Source organism: Monodon monoceros, unplaced genomic scaffold (genome assembly GCF_005190385.1).
Source record: "Monodon monoceros isolate NGI ecotype Baffin Bay Population unplaced genomic scaffold, NGI_Narwhal_1 Super_Scaffold_14, whole genome shotgun sequence".
Taxonomy (NCBI): Eukaryota; Metazoa; Chordata; class Mammalia; order Artiodactyla; family Monodontidae; genus Monodon; species Monodon monoceros.
Window position 1 is genome coordinate 999,060 of NW_021703770.1, and position 18,320 is coordinate 1,017,379.

Genomic DNA, 18,320 nt, shown 5'->3' on the forward strand with positions numbered 1-18,320 from the left:
GTGCATGGGTATAATGTGTGCGCGTGCGCATGGGTATAATGTGTGCGCGCGTGTGCACATATTAATGTGTGTGTGCCCTCAGGTGCAGCTGATGGATCTGGCCTCAGAGTTGGGATCAAGTGGGAGCGTGGGGTCCCCTCTGAGAGTCTGGGAACAGCCTGCCCAGAGCCCTGAGCAGACCTCGCTGAGGGGCAGGCGCCCTCCTGGGCTGACCCAGTCTGTTCCCAGACAGCCTTTTCCCTTGGGAAGCAGACCCCCGCCCGTTGTTTCCTTCTTGGTTCAGGAAGTGTCCTGGAGGGAAAAGGAGAGTCATAGAGGAATGTCCTGTGGTCTCTCAGTTGACAGCGTCGGGGGTGCCGTGTGGCCTGGGAGTGACCGAGTGGTTTGTAGGGTTATTTGTGCGGAAGGCTAGGTTTAGTCTTGTCTGCCTCATTCAGGAGGAGTGAAACTTTGTTCATTCCGTATATGTCTATTTTTCTTCATAAAACACTTTTCCACTTTGTGTCCTAGCTTAATGTGAATCAAGATTCCTACCCAACTTGAACCTCACCTCCTCTTCCTGTGGGAAAAACCTACCCTTTAAAAGCGCGCCTTAAAGAAAACATTCGAAGTTTAAGTGCCTTAAGTGCTGTAGTCATTTTCCTCCACTCCCTGGATTGCTGAGGGAAACTGACAGCGAGGCCCGCGCTGCTGCAGCAGGGTGGGAACGTGACCCGGGGGCAGCCCCGCTGAATCACCGCGCATCAACACCCTTCTGTAATCCAGGCCCCTGCCCCCTCACGCCACCCTGAGTTGGAGGTTACAGCCCAGCCCGCCCAGTGCCTTCTTGTGCTGTTGACTCAGGCTGGCATTCAAAATCCACAGGGCAGCGCCCGGGAACACAAGTCTGTGGTGAGAATTGAGCGATGCAGGTTCATATGCTGTATCCCAAGTGAAAACGCATGTCCCCTGCGGCCTCCTTGAGTGAGCACGATGTTGCCCACAGGTGACCTGTTGCGAGTTAACCTTTTGCATGACACATCTAACGTGGACCTTCCAACAGGTGTGCTTTATACTCTGCAGCACTTCTGCAGCTCAGATGTGCCCGCCGCCTTCCTAGGAATCCCCTCAGTGTCTAATGACGCCCCAGGGCCTTCTGCAGGTGGCACTCTTGGTTGGTCTTTCTGTTTTGTAAAAGGAGATCTAGCACCTCACTGCCCTCAGTTTCCTTTGTGCCACAAGAATTCCTAAGGCATACCTTTCTGGTTCACCTGGCACTCCTGTTTTTTTTTATTTTTTTACATCTTTATTGGAGTATAATTGCTTTACAATGGTGTGTTAGTTTCTGCTTTATAACCAAGTGAATCAGCTATATATATACACACCTGGCACTCCTTGATTTCACGAAGCTGCATCACTTACGGGCTATTTTCAGAGAATCGGGCCACCATGTCGCCTGAAAGAGGGACAACTCAAGGAGTCTGGAGGCCTCGTACCAGAAGGCCCGGGAAATGGGCAAATGGTCCAGGCGCGAGTGGTGGTTCTGGGGACCAGAACCCAGGGGAAGGACACAGCGCCCAGCTTGTAACTGTGTTTGCTTTCGTTGCCCAAGCCGAGGCGATGCCCACAGGCCTCCAGAGGCTTTCAGGCTGCCGGCCCATGCCTGGGACATGTGAGGACCCTCGCTGTCACAGCGGGCAGGGGGTCCTGAGGCGTCTGGTTCTGGGCCCGTCCTCCGTGCCACCGCTGTTCAGTGCGTGGGAACCTCCCCTGTGTGGGGGTTCGGTCCTGGGCTGAGAACAGCTCAGAGTCTTTGAGTTTGCATTCTGCGTTGATGCTTCCAGTTTTCATTTTCAGCGAAAACCGGACCAGGCTTGGCCATCCTCCTTCAGGTGGTGGAGGGTTTCTTTGTTGTGCTTCTTATCCAACAGTTCTTCTCGCATCGCTGGAAACTGATGCTGTCCAGTCCTGGAGAATGTTATCAGAAGGCCCTCTGGGGATGGGTTCCCCCGGACCTGCCCGCCCTGCGTGGCGCTTGGCTCACCCTGAGGCTTATACTGGGTTGCCCATCTGCAGGCCCGAGGGTAGGGGCAGGTCTGCTCTGCTCCCCAGGGTCCCCTGCTGTTGGGAGACGGTGCTCAGGCTACTCCCGTTGGGACTTGGGGGACGATTGTCCAGCAGTCGGTCCTTCCCTGTGGAGAGAGCGCTGGGCTCAGTCCTCGTCGTCCCCCTGCCCCCCGAGTGCCATCTAGCGAGGGGGCAGGTGCCGCCCACAGGGCTGGAGGATGGGCCTTGAAAGGCTTTCAGTCTAAGTGAAACAGTACAGACACAAAAGGACAAAGGCTGTGTGATCCCACTCCCATGAGGCCCCGCGTGTAGAATGTGGGCCCTGGGGGAGGGGCACGGGGAGTGAGTGAACAGGGGCAGAGTTTCAGTCCTGGGGGGACGGTGGGGATGTCCCTATCACTGAACCCAGCGCCCACACCTGGTGAGAGTGGTAACTTTTACGTGATGTATATTTTACCCCCATTTTTTAAATGTGAAAGAAACTTGGATGGGCCTTACAGAATATCTGACTGAAAACTGGATTTCCTGCTGACGAGAGACTAAGGAAGCCTGAAGGGTGACACATGGCCCAGGCTGGGAGGTGGCAGACTGCCCGCTCTCTCAGTGGACGAGAGTTCCAGACACACGTGTGTGTCCGTGCCTGGGAGCCCTGACGTGACCGCCCACCCAGGCCGGGGGACCCTCGCAGTGCCCCCCAGAGCACAGGCAGCATGCCGGGGGGACCCATAAATAGGCAGGGGTTTGTCAAAGTCTCCTGAATTTTGACTGAGGTGATTGAAAACCTGTTGTGCAGGGCTGTTTTGTTTGCGTTGGGAAGTCTGGATTTCCTTGTGTTTCAGATCATTGTATTTTAGAAACAATGAAATGTCAGCTGCAGTCGTTTTTCCCAAGGAGCTCTGTGCCTGTTGTTCTTCCATCAAACGCTTACTGAGCACCTACCTGCCAGGTGCCGGGCGTGGTGCCAGGTGCCGGGGGGGGGGGGGGGGGGGGGGGGGGGCGGGGGCGGCCTGGGGGTTCTGCTTCAGGTGGAGCCGCGTGCACGTAGGGGTCCGTGTGGGGTTGGGGTCCGTGTGGGGTTGCCGGCGCCCTCATGCCAGCGATCGAAGGGCCCCAGGTCAGGCAAGACCTGGAGGGAGGTCATCTAGGCTAGCTGGCGCCGAGGCTGTGCCTGGTGCTCACGGGGCCTGGGGTCAAGGTTGTGATTCATGGTCTGGAGAGGAAGAGTAGGAAGGGCAGTCAGAATACAGGTCACTGCCCGCTCTGTCAAAGGGGAGCATGCGGACAACAGGAACAGAACAGGAGGCAACTCCCGGGCACAGAAAGGGGGCGGGGGATGGGGAAGCTGTGTGGAGGACGTGGCCCTGGGCCTCCTGGTTGCGAAGAGTAATAAGTAGGGGGTCAGTGAGCGAAGGTGTGTTGGCACATTCCAGGCCGCGGCATGGCAGGGAGGGGCGTAGAGGGAAGTGCGGCGTGTTGGGGAAGCTGTGACTAAGTCTGCGTGGCACGAGCTTGGTGCAGAGTCGTTTGAGGGAGCTCTGGCCCCTGGTGGGCCAGATCCTAGGAGGCCTTCTGTGCCACTCCAAGGAGGCGATTTACAGAGAAACCCGAGCGGTTCTGCCCTTGGCCAGTATTGCACACACGAGCAGCGGCAAAGCAAGAATGGTTGTTAGAAGTCTTTTTTTTTAAAAAATTATTTATTTATGTTTTAGCTGCATTGGGTCTTTGTTGCTGTGCGCGGCTTTCTCTAGTTGCGGCGAGCAGGGTCTACTCTTCGTTGTGGTGCACGGGCTTCTCATTGCGGTGGCTTCTCGTTGCGGAGCACGGGCTCTAGGCGCACGGGGTTCAGTAGTTGTGGCTCGTGGGCTCTAGAGCACAGGCTCAGTAGTTGTGTACGGGCTCAGTTGATCCGCAGCAGGTGGGATCTTCCCGGACCAGGGCTTGAACCCATGTCCCCTGCATCGGCAGGCAGATTCTTAACCACTGCACCACCAGGTAGGTCCTACTCTTTGCTCTTAAAAGTAACCCGTATAGAATGTGTCCACCAGCAAAATATTTCCCAGATGATGGTAATTTTGTCATTAAAAAACCAGCTATTTAAATCTCACACGAAATACATACACATATATCAATAAATTATGTAAATCGTATATAGATGAATCATTTGTCTTGGGGTAAGTGTAGGTTGTTTGCCCCCCATTTAAGTGGAGAGAGGATGTGGGGTGTATCTTACAGCTTGTAAACTGATGGAAGCATCACAGAAAGAAATTGAAGGACTGCCACCCATCATGTTGAATTGGGAGTGATTGTTAGTACTTTATCTGCAAATCCGCGGCGGAGGTGTATGTAGCACGCAATGCAAAATGGGCAGAAACTGAAAGCGTTTAAGCCTCAGTTTGAGGCGGTCAGGGCTGGGCACCTGCGTGCTGTGCTGTTGAGTGCGGCTGGAAGAGCCCTGCCCCTGGGCCCGCACAAGGTCAGCACAGCCAAGGGCCAGGCCACAGGCTCCGCTCAGGAGGGGCGGGGGCAGCGAGCCTAGCGAGAGGGTGTGAGCCTTCATCAGTTTCAACCAAATTATTTATGTCCTTAAAGTCCCTCTAGACTTACACACCCTGCACTTTGCTGTCATTTCACAGCACGATTAGCGGGTGTCGCTGCCTGCTTTGATGGCAGGTCTCTGGGCCCAGCAGCAGCTCCGCAGGGCCACTCGCTCTTCCTCAGCCGGGAGCCTGACTCTGCCCCCCCTCGCTGCCGCCCTGCATTGCAGGCCTGGCCGAAGGCCTTTGGTCCCCGGGTCCTCCCCACAGTCTCCGGATTATGAATAAGTCCTCATTTTCTTCACCGTTTTCCGGGCTAGACTGTGACAGCAAAGCAGGGTTTGACCACAGCCAGACCGGAAATGCAGTCTGTGTAGACCCAGCCACCACCTGGGTTTGAAGCGCTTTTCCAGGCACCAGCCGCACCAGCCGGGCCCCCTGTAATCCGACACTCATGACTTATAAATGGGGCCTGTCGTGCCTCTCGTGAATTTTAGTCATCCCACCTAATTGAAGAGCAGGGTAGGTGTCTCGCGCTGTTGGTTTCGCGTGGGGTGGTCGCCAGTGGTGTGGCCTGGGGCAGGGTGGGCCAGGCCCAGCCCTTGCAGGTCGTCTGCGTCTCTTGGCCCGCGTGTTCCACCTTCCCTGGCGGTGAGGCCACACGTGTGGGGGCACTGCAGCCCCTGTCCTCGGGGAGGGCAGGCCAGCTTTAAGGGGAGGACACCCACTTTCACAGCAGGTTCCGAGGTTGCCACGTAGGACAGCACTGCAGGCCAGGGCACGGAAGCCCCGAGAGCCCGGCTGCCGGGAAGAAGGCTCAGAGCCGAGCCTGGACGGGGAGCCAGACTGCAACCGCTGGCTTTCCCACATCACCAGCTCTGGGGCCCTGCCGCGCTGCAGTATGGCAAGGCCGTGGCCGTGCAGAGGAGAAAGTTCTGGAGGCAAGCTGTCTAGGACCAGGGGAAGGGTGGAGCTGGCACACTCCCTGACCACCCCTGGAACCCTTTTCTGGTGGGCGGGGTGGAGGGATGCTCTAAGTGCTAACAGAAGGGCAATGTCGAAACGGGCTCGTGAATAAGGCTCCCACGCTGGCCCAGGGATGTGGCCTGTCATCCGTCAGTCCTCCCCAGGGTCCTGGACAAGGCCGTCTGTGCCGAGGGAGCTGGGGCTCAGGAAGGGAGGTGGCTTGCCCAGGGGTCCATGGCCAGAAAGTGTAGACTCAGAATTGGAGCCTCTCCTCTTCTTGAGGGCAGGCCAGGCCTGAGTCTGCAGCAAACGAGGAGAGGAGAGCGGGGCTAACGGTGTTGGTTCCTGCTTCCCGCTCTTAGAAGTGAGGTGTGGGGACCCCGTGGTGACGATGCCAGCAGCAGCTGTTCCAGCGACCTAATCCCTATACAAATCTGCAGATGACATCCTCTTACAGATTTTTGCAGGTGAGGAAGGAGGCGCCCACAGAGTCAGGTCAGTGGTGGAGCTGGGATTTGAACTCGGCTCTCAGCGCCCCTGCCCCTCAGGAGCTGCGCCTGCTGCGCTTGGCGGAGATGTGATAAAGGGAGATGGGGTTAGAGGTTTTTAAAAAATACTCCAGATCTTTGTTGACAAAGGTAATAGCAACGTTTAGTAAGAATTTAATTTTTTAAGTTTCCAGACACTTGTTAGTTTTCATGTAATAGCGTTTTCAGGAGGTAGGATATAATGACCAGACCCTGAAGGCCCCGCTGCTTGCAGCCCAGGGGCGTGCTGGAGCCAGCTCCTAAATTTCCAGGAATCCTCTGGGTCCGTCCTTGGCTGAGCACATCCATTATTTAAACATTAATTACACGCTTACAGATGAATTGCGTTGACAAGGAAGGTAGCACACTCACGTGCCTACCTGCCTCTCCGTCTACACTTCACTGTCCCCAGCCCTTGGAGGTGACCTTTGTGTGTCGTGTCTGCGTGTGGAGATGTCATGCAGAGGCTCTCTGAAACCCCGGTTCACTGACCTCACTTCGGTATCGTGAGGTCGGCCGGAGGGAGTACTGACTCACACCAGGGGAGTTGGCCGGCATCTGCAGGAGGGGTCCCCCCGCCCTAGCGCGTGCTTCATAACCTCGCTCCACCGGAGCTTTGGGGGTGTTGCTGCCCACTTGGTATTAAAACCAGAGCTGTGGATCGCAGCAGATAGGGTGGTGGCTGGGTTCTTTCCCCCCCCGACCCTAATTCGGGTCGCAGACGCTCAGAGTTGGGAGAGACCTTGGCTGCCACTGTGTCCAGGCCTTGCACAGGGGCCAGCCTGGGCCGGGGTGCCGAGTGGCCGTCGCGGGGCTCGGGGCGGGCTCGTTCCCCCCACCCGTGCCCTGGGCACGCTTGCTTAGTGCATGCAGCATCTGTTTTGAAGAGTGTGGGATGGGTGGGTGGCGGGGAGGGGCTGGTGCTCCAGTCTGCAGTGGGCTGTGCTCCTGGGAGCTGCGGGAAGAAGGACCCCCGCAGCCAGGCCCCAGCAGAGCAGGAGGGGCGCCCACGGGTTTCCCAGAGCCTCAGTGCCTGCGTGCACCTGGCCGAGGGCATCCTGCTGGGCCCTGGAGGCTCCTCCTCGTTCCAGCATAGGACCAGTGCTCCCACCGAGGTGCTGGGCAGCCCCCGGGTGGGGCTGGCGGTCTACTCCCTAGAAACTAAGCCCAGCCTCAGGGCCAACATGAGGGGCTGGAGCATGTTTATTTTACCAGAAGAAAGGCCGTTCGGAACCTTCCGGAATTTGACTAATGGTGCCTTTGGTAAGTGCGAATCGTGCTATTTCCAGACTACTGCCTCTCCATCCGAAATAGCTCATTCGGCACCAGAGTCCACCCGCAGGGAGCACCTAATGCATACACCGAACGAACTCTGCGTCACATGGCTCTCCCCGCGGCACTGATGTCGCTGCTGTCCCCGACGTCACTGGGGCTGGCCCCCGCGTGGCCCAGGTTCTGGGGTCTGCACCTTCAGGCACCCATCCCTGCTCTTTAATGCTGTGATGAGGGACATCTGTGTTCAGTTCTGGGCTCCCAGGTCCAGCCCGGGGCGAGTGCCTGGACTCTGGGAAGGGGCTTGGGCCGCACAGGAGCCCCCGCGGACAGCCACAGGGTCCGGCCAGTTGCACTCGGAACACCAGGGGTTGCTGTTCCAAGGGGGAGGCCCAAGAACAGGCATCTGAGCTTCTTTTTCTTAATCCTTCTTCCTACCTTCCTGGGATTCTGGAAGGCTCCTTCAGCTCTGTGGCCCTCCCTCCAGCTGGACGAGGCGTTGCCCCGCTGCCCAGTGCAGACCCTCTCTGCTTGGGGGGGGGAGGGGGCTTTCCTCGGGACCATGCCTGTGTCTGGGCCCCGGGGCCTCGGCCGGGCCCGTGCTTTTTCACGGCTGTGGCCCTCAAGGGGGCTGCTTAGTGCCATGTTCCCCGCTGGGTTGGTTACGTTCATCCCGGGTTACTGCGGGCTGCCAAGCGTTCCCACAGAGAGCGGGTTCTCATGGCTTTAATGTTATCATGAAGGTTTTGTCTGAGAATACAAGCATATCTTGATGGGGAAGGCTTTGTCTATTGAGAGAAAGAATGTAGTTCCTATTCCCATTTCAGATCTTTTGTTAAAGATTTATAGGCAGCTTTCCCAGTCCCCTGGCCCCCTCCCCCCAGAAGGACCAGTTTATCAAAAAAGCCGCTGGCTGTGCTGAATGGGAGGCCTCGCGTGACTGAGCGTGGCCGCTGTCGCCCGTGACCTCACACAGCCCTCGGCGAGCGGTGACACCCTCGGCGTTTCCTGTGAACAGGGAGCCTTTCTGGTCCCACCATTGTTGTTCATTTTTGCCGGGAAGAAAACAAAAATTATTTACTACGCACCGGTGCTGCGTGTGTTTAGAGCCTTGCTGGGAAATGCCGTGTCCGGGGCATCCCAGCGGCAGCCACGCCAGGGACGGACGGGGTCGGGGCTGTGTTCTCAGGGCTCACTCGCTCCTCCGGGGCTGCTCTGGGGACGTGATGGGAAGTGTTTGTCTTCCTTGCCCAGCGCGGGGTGACCCCGGCTGTCCCCACACCCCAAGCACTCAGCTCCTGGTGGGTTCGCACTCCCTCTGCAGCCCAGGGGGACGTTTAGGAGAGCTGGGGACAAGGCAAAGGAGAACAGAGGCCGCTGTCGGTCCAGTCGGGTCTCCTGGACGCTCCTGCCCCCTTGGCCTGACCAGCTGCTCCTGGTCCTGCAGCCTCTGCCCGGTTGCCCCTCCACGGAGGCCTTCCCTGAGTGTGGGGTGTCCCGTGCTGAGCAGGAAGGAGGACGGGGTGCGAGTGGAAGGGCCCGGCAGCATCTCACGCAGGAAGCACGTGGTTCTGGCGCCCATGCTCACCGGGCTCTGTGCCAGGAGCTGGCATTTGTGCCAACGCCCTCTACCCTCCTGGGGCCTCCGGCCAAGTCTAATAAACAAGGCCAAGGTGGGTTGGCAGGTAGGTGGCCTGGTGACCTCCGAGGGCAGTTTCGGGGTGGGGGCGGGGGCTCTGGGGGAAACCAGGCTGCAGTAGGTGGAGGGAACGGGAGATGAGGAAGGAGTCGTTTGAACAGGGTCGGGTGGGGGGCGACGATGGCACCCTAACCAGAGGAAGGTGCAGCCCAGCCGCCTCGGCGACTGTCGGAAGGACAGGCTGGAGCTGGTGGGGGCGGAGGGCAAAGCTGAAGGGGCAGGTGGGTTGAGGGTCTGACTCCCTGCCAGCCCCGAGCCATGTCCCTCGGTCTCTCAGTGTCGGTGCGCTGGTGAAGGTGGCCGAGGCTCCGGGGAGCCTCCAAAGCAGGTAATCCATACGTACCTGCAGCCCCTCCAGCTCCCTCTTGAGGCGGCCAGTGCTCTGGGTGGTGAGAAGCCTGGTGATGGTGGTGTTTCTGGGCGAGCAGGACACAGGTTTGGGGTGAATTGCTAACCAGCACCCAGCTTGACAACTTTCCTAATGAGTTCCTAAGAGTCACTTTAAATTGCGTGCCCGTTTTAATCTCAGTTATGCGCGTGTTTTCAGAGAAGGTTGACGGAAATTACCAGTTTACATCTGTGAAGCTCGTACCTCACCCTCGTACTGTCACACGGGTCAGAGGTCACCTCTGCGTCTAAGGGGATGTGGCCACAGAGCACAGGCTCCCCCGACAGCCCTGCCCCGAAAGGCCACCTTCATCAAACTTAGCACAGGGCACAGCTCGGTGCAAAGGAGCCTTTTGGGGGGAGCGGGCGGGCACTCCAGCCCGAGCAGAGTCATATGGAATGGAGTCTGACTCTGGTGACGCGCACTTGAACTTCAGAAACTCTGCGTGCGGGGTGAGCCGCGCTCTTAACCCGGGCAGGGCAGTGTCCTCAGCGCAGCAGCTCCTTGAGCAAAGTACACACACGACGGCCAGCAGGCACAGGGGCCCCGGGAATGTAAATGCCGCTGCCCGAGGGGAACTGGCAGTGGGTCAGCCTGTCGGGTGCTGAAGCGTGAGCTGCCACGTGAGGGCCCCTTTGGGCTCCTGTCGCGGTCCCAGGGCAGTGCAGACTGCTCACGCCGTGCTCCCTCCCAGGGAGGGGCGAGAAGCCCGGGTTTCCAGGGGGTGCCTTCCGTGAAGATGGCTTTCTCTGTCACCTTGCATGGCCAGCCTCTCCACGCGTGTCCATGTCGTAGCATGTACTTGGGAAGAGCACAGGCTTTCCATCGGCCAGACCCTGTGTGTCCCACATTTGCCAGCCCGGTCAGTCAGGGGTGGGCGGTGGGCACTTAGCAGCCAAGGGCGAGCCGGGGCCGGGGCATGTCTCCCAGGCACTCCCTGTGTCCTCTGTGGTCAGTCTTCAGTTGCTCCTGTCTGACGCAGAGCCTTGCAGCTCACAGACGTTCACAGAATGTTTGTGTAGGCCAGAGAGAGAGAGTGTGGACAAGCAGTTCTCTTGTGACCAGGCCCTGTAGCCCCTCTCAGCACATGGTCACCACTGTGGTAATGAGCTCATGGCCAGCAGCAGGCACTTGGCCACTGTCTGTGTCCCTCCAGCTAAGAGGCCGAATCTTCAAGGAACAGTTTTATCCGTGCAGTTTCCCCTCTAGTGCCTGTCAGCACTAGAGAGCATCCAGAGTAGGAGAAGGCCGGGCACCCGGTGAGCTTCTCGTGTTTTATGGCTTTTTCCCTGAAGATTGGCCTCACATGATGCCGCCCAGAGGGGCTAAAACACAGCTGGGTACCCGAACCCAAGGGCAGAGTGAGAGCTGGGGAACCCCTAATCCCATTTGTCATCTCTGCTCGTATCTCTTGGCAATTCCTGAAATGGGACAGATTTTAGCTAAAGCTAAAAAAGCAGGGAGACAGTTTTGAGTTCGAGTCCAGCCAAGTTAATTGTTTGTTAAAACAAAAGTATCAACGGTGGTAAAACCCGAGAGGGACTGGGTAGGATGAGTGCGTCTCCTAAAGTTGGCTTCTCTACTTCTTGTTACGTATTAGTGTTGATCTCATTTAAAACAGACACTCTTATGTGCTGGATTTGTGAACAGTACGAATGTATCTCATCCCACCAATGTCGGGACAAAATTACTTTTTTATACTCACTTCTTTTTCAAAACAGAGATCCTGAGTATAAGAATAACAGTCCAGCATTTTGTCAGTGTTTTTCAAAATTGATCGATTTTAAGATCACGCTGTCCCTGAGTAATGTTCGAAGAGCGATGGGCAATCTGGGTAGAGACACTTTTTTCTTGTATTTTCTCCTAGGAAAACTTTTAAAAGGCAAAAGCTTAACCAATAAGAGTATCAAATCAAATGTCAAGAAAGCATTTCCAGTGTCAGGACAATAAACGCATGTGCCTCAAGTTAAACTGCAAACATTTGTTATTAATTCCTTGGGTTTTTAAGCTCTGAAATACATATCAAGTTAAACTTAGTCATGGCTGTTCTAAGACGTACACTTAAGGAGAGAAGGAATCCTTATGTTCACTTTTTATATGTGTTTTATACCTGCGTATCTGTGCAGAAACGCTTTTACCAGAGTTACTCATCCAAGTCCAGTTATTGACCTTTGTGTGGGGGGGAAATACATCATTGTTCATCAGAGGAGTGTAACAGAATACAGTCTCTGCCACACATCGTTTCACAATGTCTACGCTACAACTCAATACTATTAGGCATCTGGGGAGAAAAGAAAACGGAAAACATGACCTTCACTCCAGAGAAAAGGCCACAAGGCACCTGACCCCAATATGATGACTTGTGTTGGACTCTGCTCAGGGACATAAAGGAAAACAGGCTCCACGTGGAGAGTAGAAGATCTCAACAGAGAAATAGAAGCTATTTAAAAAAAGAACCAAATGGAAATTCTGGAATTGAAAAATGCAGTATCTGAAATAAAAATTAACCTTAGGGATGAGAGAAGATTTCAGTGCACTAAGAAATTGGTCTGTAGAAATGACTTAACATGAAAAACAGAGAGAACAAAGGTCGAAGAAAGAAATGAGCAGAGCTTCAGGAAGCAGTGGGACAGTGTCTGACATACGTGTAATTGGAGCCCCGGAAGAGAGGAAAGAGAATGGGGCATCAAAATGTGAAGTGAGAAGTAACTGAAAACCTCCTCAAGTTTGGTGGAAGCTTAAATCTACAGCTTCATGAAGCAGGATGAATGTGAGAGAGCCTCACTTAGGCTCACCATAGTCAAACGGCCGAAAAGCAGCAACAGAGGGGAAATCTCGAGGGCACCAGAGGAAGAAAAGACGTGTATGTAGTCATGTGGGCTGTCACAGCCTCCTCAGAAGACAGTGGAACCGTGTCTTCAAGTTCTGGCGGGGAGAGGAGTTGACCCAGAGTTCTGTATCCAGCAAAAATATCCATTAGGAACAAAAAGTGAGATAAAGAGAATTTAGGTAAATTCTAAGAGCATTTGTCATCAGCAGACTGTAGGAAATGCTGAAGAAGCCAAAAACAGCTCTTCAGGCTGAAGAGAAGTGATAGCACACGAACACTGGGACCTCGAGGAGGAAGAAGGAAGGGTACGGAAATGGTAAGACGGGTGGTAAAGAGAAAAGACCAGCTTCCTATTACTTCTTCTAAAATGAACGACTGTTTCAGGTAAAACTCACAGCACAGCGCGGGGTTTATCGTGTCTGCACGTGAAACGTATGTTCCAGCTTCAACATAAAGGGGCTTGGGGTAAACGGGCACAGACAGTCACTAATTTCTTATGTGATGTGAACGATATCCACTAATAGACTGAAAGTTGACATGTAAGGCAGTCTCTAGAGCAGCCACTACAAAATAATGCTAAAAAGCCAATGTGTAACTTAAAATGGAAGGTGGAGAAATAGGTAACCAAAAGAAGGCAGGAACAAGAGGAACAGAGACCCCAGGAGGGGGCAGACAGGAAGCAAGTAGCAAAACGGCAGCCCTGACATCACCCACGCGAGCAGTTACTCGAAACGTAAGTGACGAAACACGCCAGCGAGGAGACACACCAGAGTGGATGGAACAGCAAGACCCGCCCATCTTCTTGTAAAACACCGTGACTGACGCAGAGGGGTTGAGGTGAAAAGGTGGGAACAGGGCAGCCTGAGTCGGCTGGGGGGAGTATTAACCCCAGATAAAGGGGGCTTCAGATACAGACGAAGCACTGCCGGGGGTACAGAGAGCAGCTCACAGGACGGAAGGGTGGGCTCAGGAGTGAGGTGCCTGTGCTCCTGAGGAACAGAGCCTGAGACACGGGTGAGGCAAGGACAGGCAGAATCCAACAGTCATTCGTGGTCATTGTTGGGAAATTTCACACCCCTCTTTCCGCAGTAATAGGGCCGACTGAGCACACCTCAGGAGACGGACAAACCCTGGACAACACACAACCGCGCTGCATCTAGAGCAGGGGTTGGCAGGCGGTTCCTGTTGGGGCCAGAGTGAATGTTCCTGGCGCTCTGGCCGCGTGTCTGTAGCAGCTCCAAGCTCTGCCGTGGAGCTCAAAGCAGCCGTTCATCAGTGGGCAAGTGTGGCCTCATTCCAATAAAACTTTATTTACAGACACTTCTTACATGTCAGGAAATGTGCTTACTTTGATCTTTTTCGACCATTAAAAAACGTAGCAACCTTCTTAACAGAAAGGGGCCACAGAGTTGCTCAGTCGTGTTCCAGAGCATTGACCTTGAGAAGGAGACGGGTTGGAACGAACACCTTTCCTCTGAGCAGCGTTGGGATGACAGTGGGGCCCTGCTGGCCGCCCTGCCCAGCAGCCTCCCTCCGGCCACGCCGAGCTGAGGTGCCAGGAGGGATCCAGTGCTGACTCCTCCCCTGTCCCCGACATCCAGGCAGGTGCGAGGGATGATGCTGCGGGTCCCGCACCTCCCGTCCCTTGTCCCCTGTGAGAGGCCCGGCCGGGGTCGCAGGGCCTTCTGCTCTGTAAAGAGCTCCACCTGCCATGGCCAGAGAGACACCCACCCCCTCTGCCCCCGGTGCCCGGCACCCCATCCGCTTCTCTCCCTCAGACTCAAGGGTGCTGCCCTCCCGACCCCTCAGTCCCTGAAGCGCCATGGGTCACCCTGAGATGCTTGTCGCCTGGTGAGTTTGCTAATGCCCGTCTCCCTGGGACTGGAAGCTGCCGAGGCCAGGAACCACCGCTGCCCCACTGCATAGCAAGCACAGCCGGTCCCAGGAGTGTTGTGTGCCTGGTCTCCCTGCTCCTGGACCAGTGTTGAGTGCGTTCAGCACCGGGAGCCAAGATGACTGATGCCAGGAGGCATGTGTGTGGTGGGCTGGCTGGGGATGGGGAAGGTGGCCTGGGGCAGATGGTAGGCCTGGCAGGTGAGGGCACCGGGGGATGGGGTGGCCAACCACAGCTGAAGATCAGACCCGGGTTGGGGGCTGGCCAGCAGCAGTGCGCAGGGTCAGAGGTCGGTGGTTGGGGTCTTCAGGCTGACCCGGCTGCAGGTGCACCTCGGGTTTGGTTCAGTTCAACTGTTGTTGGTACCTCTGTGGGTCTCCGCCCTCAGAGATGCCCGTCTCTTGGGATCGCATACAGGTGGTTCAGCAGCTGTGGAATTACAGTAGTGGCGGTGAGCCCTGGTGAGTGGGAGCCTCCTGGGTGGGTGACCCCCTCAGAGTTCTAAGAGGTACCAGGTAGGGAGGTGAGAGTCAGCAGGTGCAGAAGTCCAGAACACTTCCTTGTGCCTGAAGCAGGAGGGCCAGGCCCTCAGGGGAGACAGCAGGCACGGCAGGGAGTCGACGTGTGTGTACACACGTGCCTGCATGTGCATGCGTGCTGCAGCTCTGCACGGAGCCCCGTCACCAAGCTAGTCACCGTTCATTAGTAAGGTTGTGACATTTGAAAAGCCCAACAATAGTTAAGAGTCTGTCCATTGGGGTAAAAATGCTTTCCTTTCTCTCTGAAACCGACTACACCGCACCCGCTAAATGGTTTTGTGAGGGAGCTGTTTTTGAGAAGCCTGATGCTTCGACACTGTGCGTTCTTGAGCATAGGAAGCGTCGCCGCGGCCGATGTGGCCGGTACCGCTGTCGTTTCCCCAGTGCCTGACTTTGACAGTGAACGCCGAGGACCCGGGCCTACCATGTAAACCACCGCTTGTGAGCGGAGCACACTCGGCAAGCTTCTCACTTCCTGAAACACCAGTGCGTTCTGCTGACTTGAATCAGGAACAGAATTCGCCCTTCCTAAGGTTCTGTGTGGTGTAAAGGTCGAGGCTGACACCTTGAATTCTAGGCTGAATGCATAAATATTTTAATGGGCACGTTAGCAACGATTTTGAAAGGTGCTTCCCTCCTCCTTTGAAAACGATTTCCTCCTCCTACACAGTTTATTTTTCTTGGTAGTTCAGCACAGTATTCCGTTTCTCAGGGCCTTTGGTGGCGTAAGACATTAGCTAACAATCGTGGGGTGCCAAGGCACGCTTTCATTTTTTTTATGTAAACTCTTCATTGAAGTATGACATACAGAGAAGGTGCATGATCCAAGTCTCCAGCTGGGTGAGTTGTCACCAGGGACCCCCATCCAGATCAAGATCAGAACATACCAGCCCGAAGCCCCTGCCCCTCCCACGGGCGACCAACACCCTGGCTTCTGCCAGCAGACACTCCTTTGGCCCCATTGGGACATCATGTAAATGGAACCCACAGCGTGTGCCCTTGTGCACCCAGCATGTGCGGGATTCTGCCGTGATGTCCTGCGTATGAATGAGACAGACTCAGTTTCTCATTGTTCCAGTGGCGATGGGCGTTGGGTTTGTGTCATAGGGAGGAAGCATGTAGAGTGGGGTGGGGGGTACATAGACTTCGAAATCAGGCAGCCCTGGGTTTAAGTCCTAGGCTCCTACTTTTTCACTCTGTGACCCAGGGCAGATTGCCTACCTAAACCTCTCTGATCTTCAGATTTCCCATCTGTGAAATGGATACAGTAATCCCTGCCTCCCTGGGCAGTTAGGAGGATTAAGCACCAGACACAACCCCCTGGTTCCAGCTGGACACACACTGAGGCCTCCCCTCTTGCCGCCCCTCAGTAGCCGCTCAGAAGCCCACTGCTGGGGTCATTTAGTGCGTCAGTGGCTGCAAGAACCCTCTGCAAGACCCTTGTGATTTAGATTTCAGCTGTGAGGCCCAGGATCCCGGAAGCAGAGCGTCAGTCCCCCGCCCGCCTTGTGGGCTGACGGGCTCAGTGCCTGGTCCCCGAGGGTGGCGTTGAGCAGCCCCTGAGACCCCAGGCCCTGGTCAGTGCCAGAGGAATGAGAGGGTCTTGCCCTCGTGCCGCTGCCCCTGCAGGTGCCTCTCCACGTGTGCATGGCGGCCCGCCTGCCGAGTGCGCCCTGGGCGGGTTCCAGGACACGGGCTCTTCGGCCCATGTCTGGCCTCGGGCCACCTGATGCTTCACCGTCAGGCTTTGGCTGATTTCAGACACCGGGCCTGGCAGGTGGGGACGTCTGCCTGGGGGCTCTCTAGCTTGCAGGGGTGTGTGCGCGCGGCCCGAGCTGCCTGGGGCAGGCGGTCTGCAGCGCGCCCGCCCGCGTGTGTAACGGCCCGCGTGTCTTTTGCAGGCCTTCCGGAGCAGTACTACAGCCTCACCTGGTTCCTGAGCCCCATCCTTGGCCTCGTCTTCACCCCCCTCATCGGCTCCGCGAGTGACCGGTGCTCCCTAAGCTGGGGCCGCCGGCGGCCTTTCATCCTCGTGCTCTGCGTGGGCGTGCTCTTCGGAGTGGCACTTTTCCTTAACGGCTCTGCCATCGGTGAGTGTCCTGCAGAGCCCTGCCTGGGACTCGATAAGATGCGCAGGTTTAAAGAATTTAGACCGGCTGGTCCTGGACCGGGCAGCTGTGCAGAGCCCTGGGTGCCCGGGCGGTGGCCAGGCCACGGGCCCCACGTGGGAACGCCGTGGGAACCTGTTCTCAGGGAGCGTTTCCTGTTGTGATCCGTTTGTTTTTAATGCGTATCTGACACCACGTCCTGTTTCCAGCATTATTTCAGAAATTATCTTTTCTCTTTTTTTTTTCCTCCTTTTCTTAGGCTTGGTGTTAAAAGTGTCCAGACCTAGGCGACACTTTCTCGTTTGTGTCTTTCGTGGTTGGCTTTGCTTCTTTTTGTTGTTGTTTTGTTTTCAATTAAAACAACCACATGTGGGAAAATAGCTTTTGCTTGAGAGCAACCGCCCGCACTGGTGAAAAACAAAACCCTGTTTTCTGGCAACGACTTTGTAAGTCGAAGGCTTAATCTGTGTCCTGACATAGGCGAGCCTGCCCCGAGTCTGCATCACTTCAGGCGGGGGCCACTGATGCCAGGAGGCTCAGGAATGGGGGAGGGCGGCGCAGAAAGAAAACTTTGCTCAGCTGCTCAGAGGCTGCGTGAGGCCGCCTGGGGCGAGCTCAGTGCCAGCTTGGTGGGGGCGGCAGAGGAAGGCCTCCCTGAGCTGAGCGCCCACCCACCTCCCCTCCATCCAGATGCCCCCAGATCAGGAGTCCGGGGGTGCCACCCTCCTGGCACCTGCGGGCACAGTTTAGAGGGCATGTTGCGGCTTTCTCGAGGACCTGTGTGTGCAGGTGGACCCGGCCCACTGTGGCCCAAACGCAGCGGCTCGGAGCTCCAGCCCAGTGCCCTCTGTCTTGCTGCACCTGTGTTGCTCCCGGGCATTGCCGGGTCCAGGTAGCCAGCAGGTCCCCTGCCCTCAAGCAGGGAGGGTGTGTCTGAGACCCGCCTCACCTGCAGAGCTCAGGGGCTGGTCCTGGGTTCCAGACCATGAGCCCAGTGCCCCCTCATCACTTTTGTGCACAGAGTGCCCCTCGGTCCCGCGGCGGTGAATCCAGTAAGACCAGCTTTAGCTCAGCTGTCAGGGGAGCAGGTTGGTCTCTGGGTTCAGGGCCAGACTCACCTGAGGCAGGTGCGTGATTACGGCTCACAGCCTCCTTCCCAGAGCCAGGAAAGACAAAACTCTCCTTCCGTAAGGTGAGGCTGTGCCGAGGAGCACGTGCCCTTCGGGCTGGGGCGGGAGGCCGCTGTTTCTCCCGGAGGTCACTGCCTGCCACTGGGCTGAGATCGGCTGCTCCTTTGTGCCCTGTCAGGTCTGTCCCTCGGCGATGTCCCCACCCGGCAGCCCATTGGCATCGTCCTCACGGTGCTGGGGGTGGTGGTCCTGGATTTCAGCGCTGACGCCACCGAGGGGCCCATCCGCGCCTACCTGCTGGACGTGGCGGACAGTGACGAGCAAGACATGGCCCTCAACATCCATGCCTTCTCTGCTGGTGAGCGCGCCCTGCCCCGCCCGTCCCCA

At 56.4% G+C, this 18,320-nt stretch overlaps 1 protein-coding gene across 3 annotated transcripts in view; it reads left to right on the forward strand.

Annotated features, from left to right (window-relative positions):
* Positions 1-18,320, forward strand: part of SLC45A4 (solute carrier family 45 member 4) — a 36,489-nt gene that overhangs the window by 8,309 nt on the left and 9,860 nt on the right. For 2 of the 3 annotated variants that reach the window (XM_029222857.1, XM_029222855.1), the window contains exons 2-3: positions 16,597-16,785; positions 18,112-18,291. In XM_029222857.1, coding sequence (XP_029078690.1) covers positions 16,597-16,785; positions 18,112-18,291 — 369 coding nt within the window. The remainder of the gene's footprint in view (positions 1-16,596; positions 16,786-18,111; positions 18,292-18,320) is intronic. The other variant, XM_029222856.1, reaches the window with a different exon arrangement.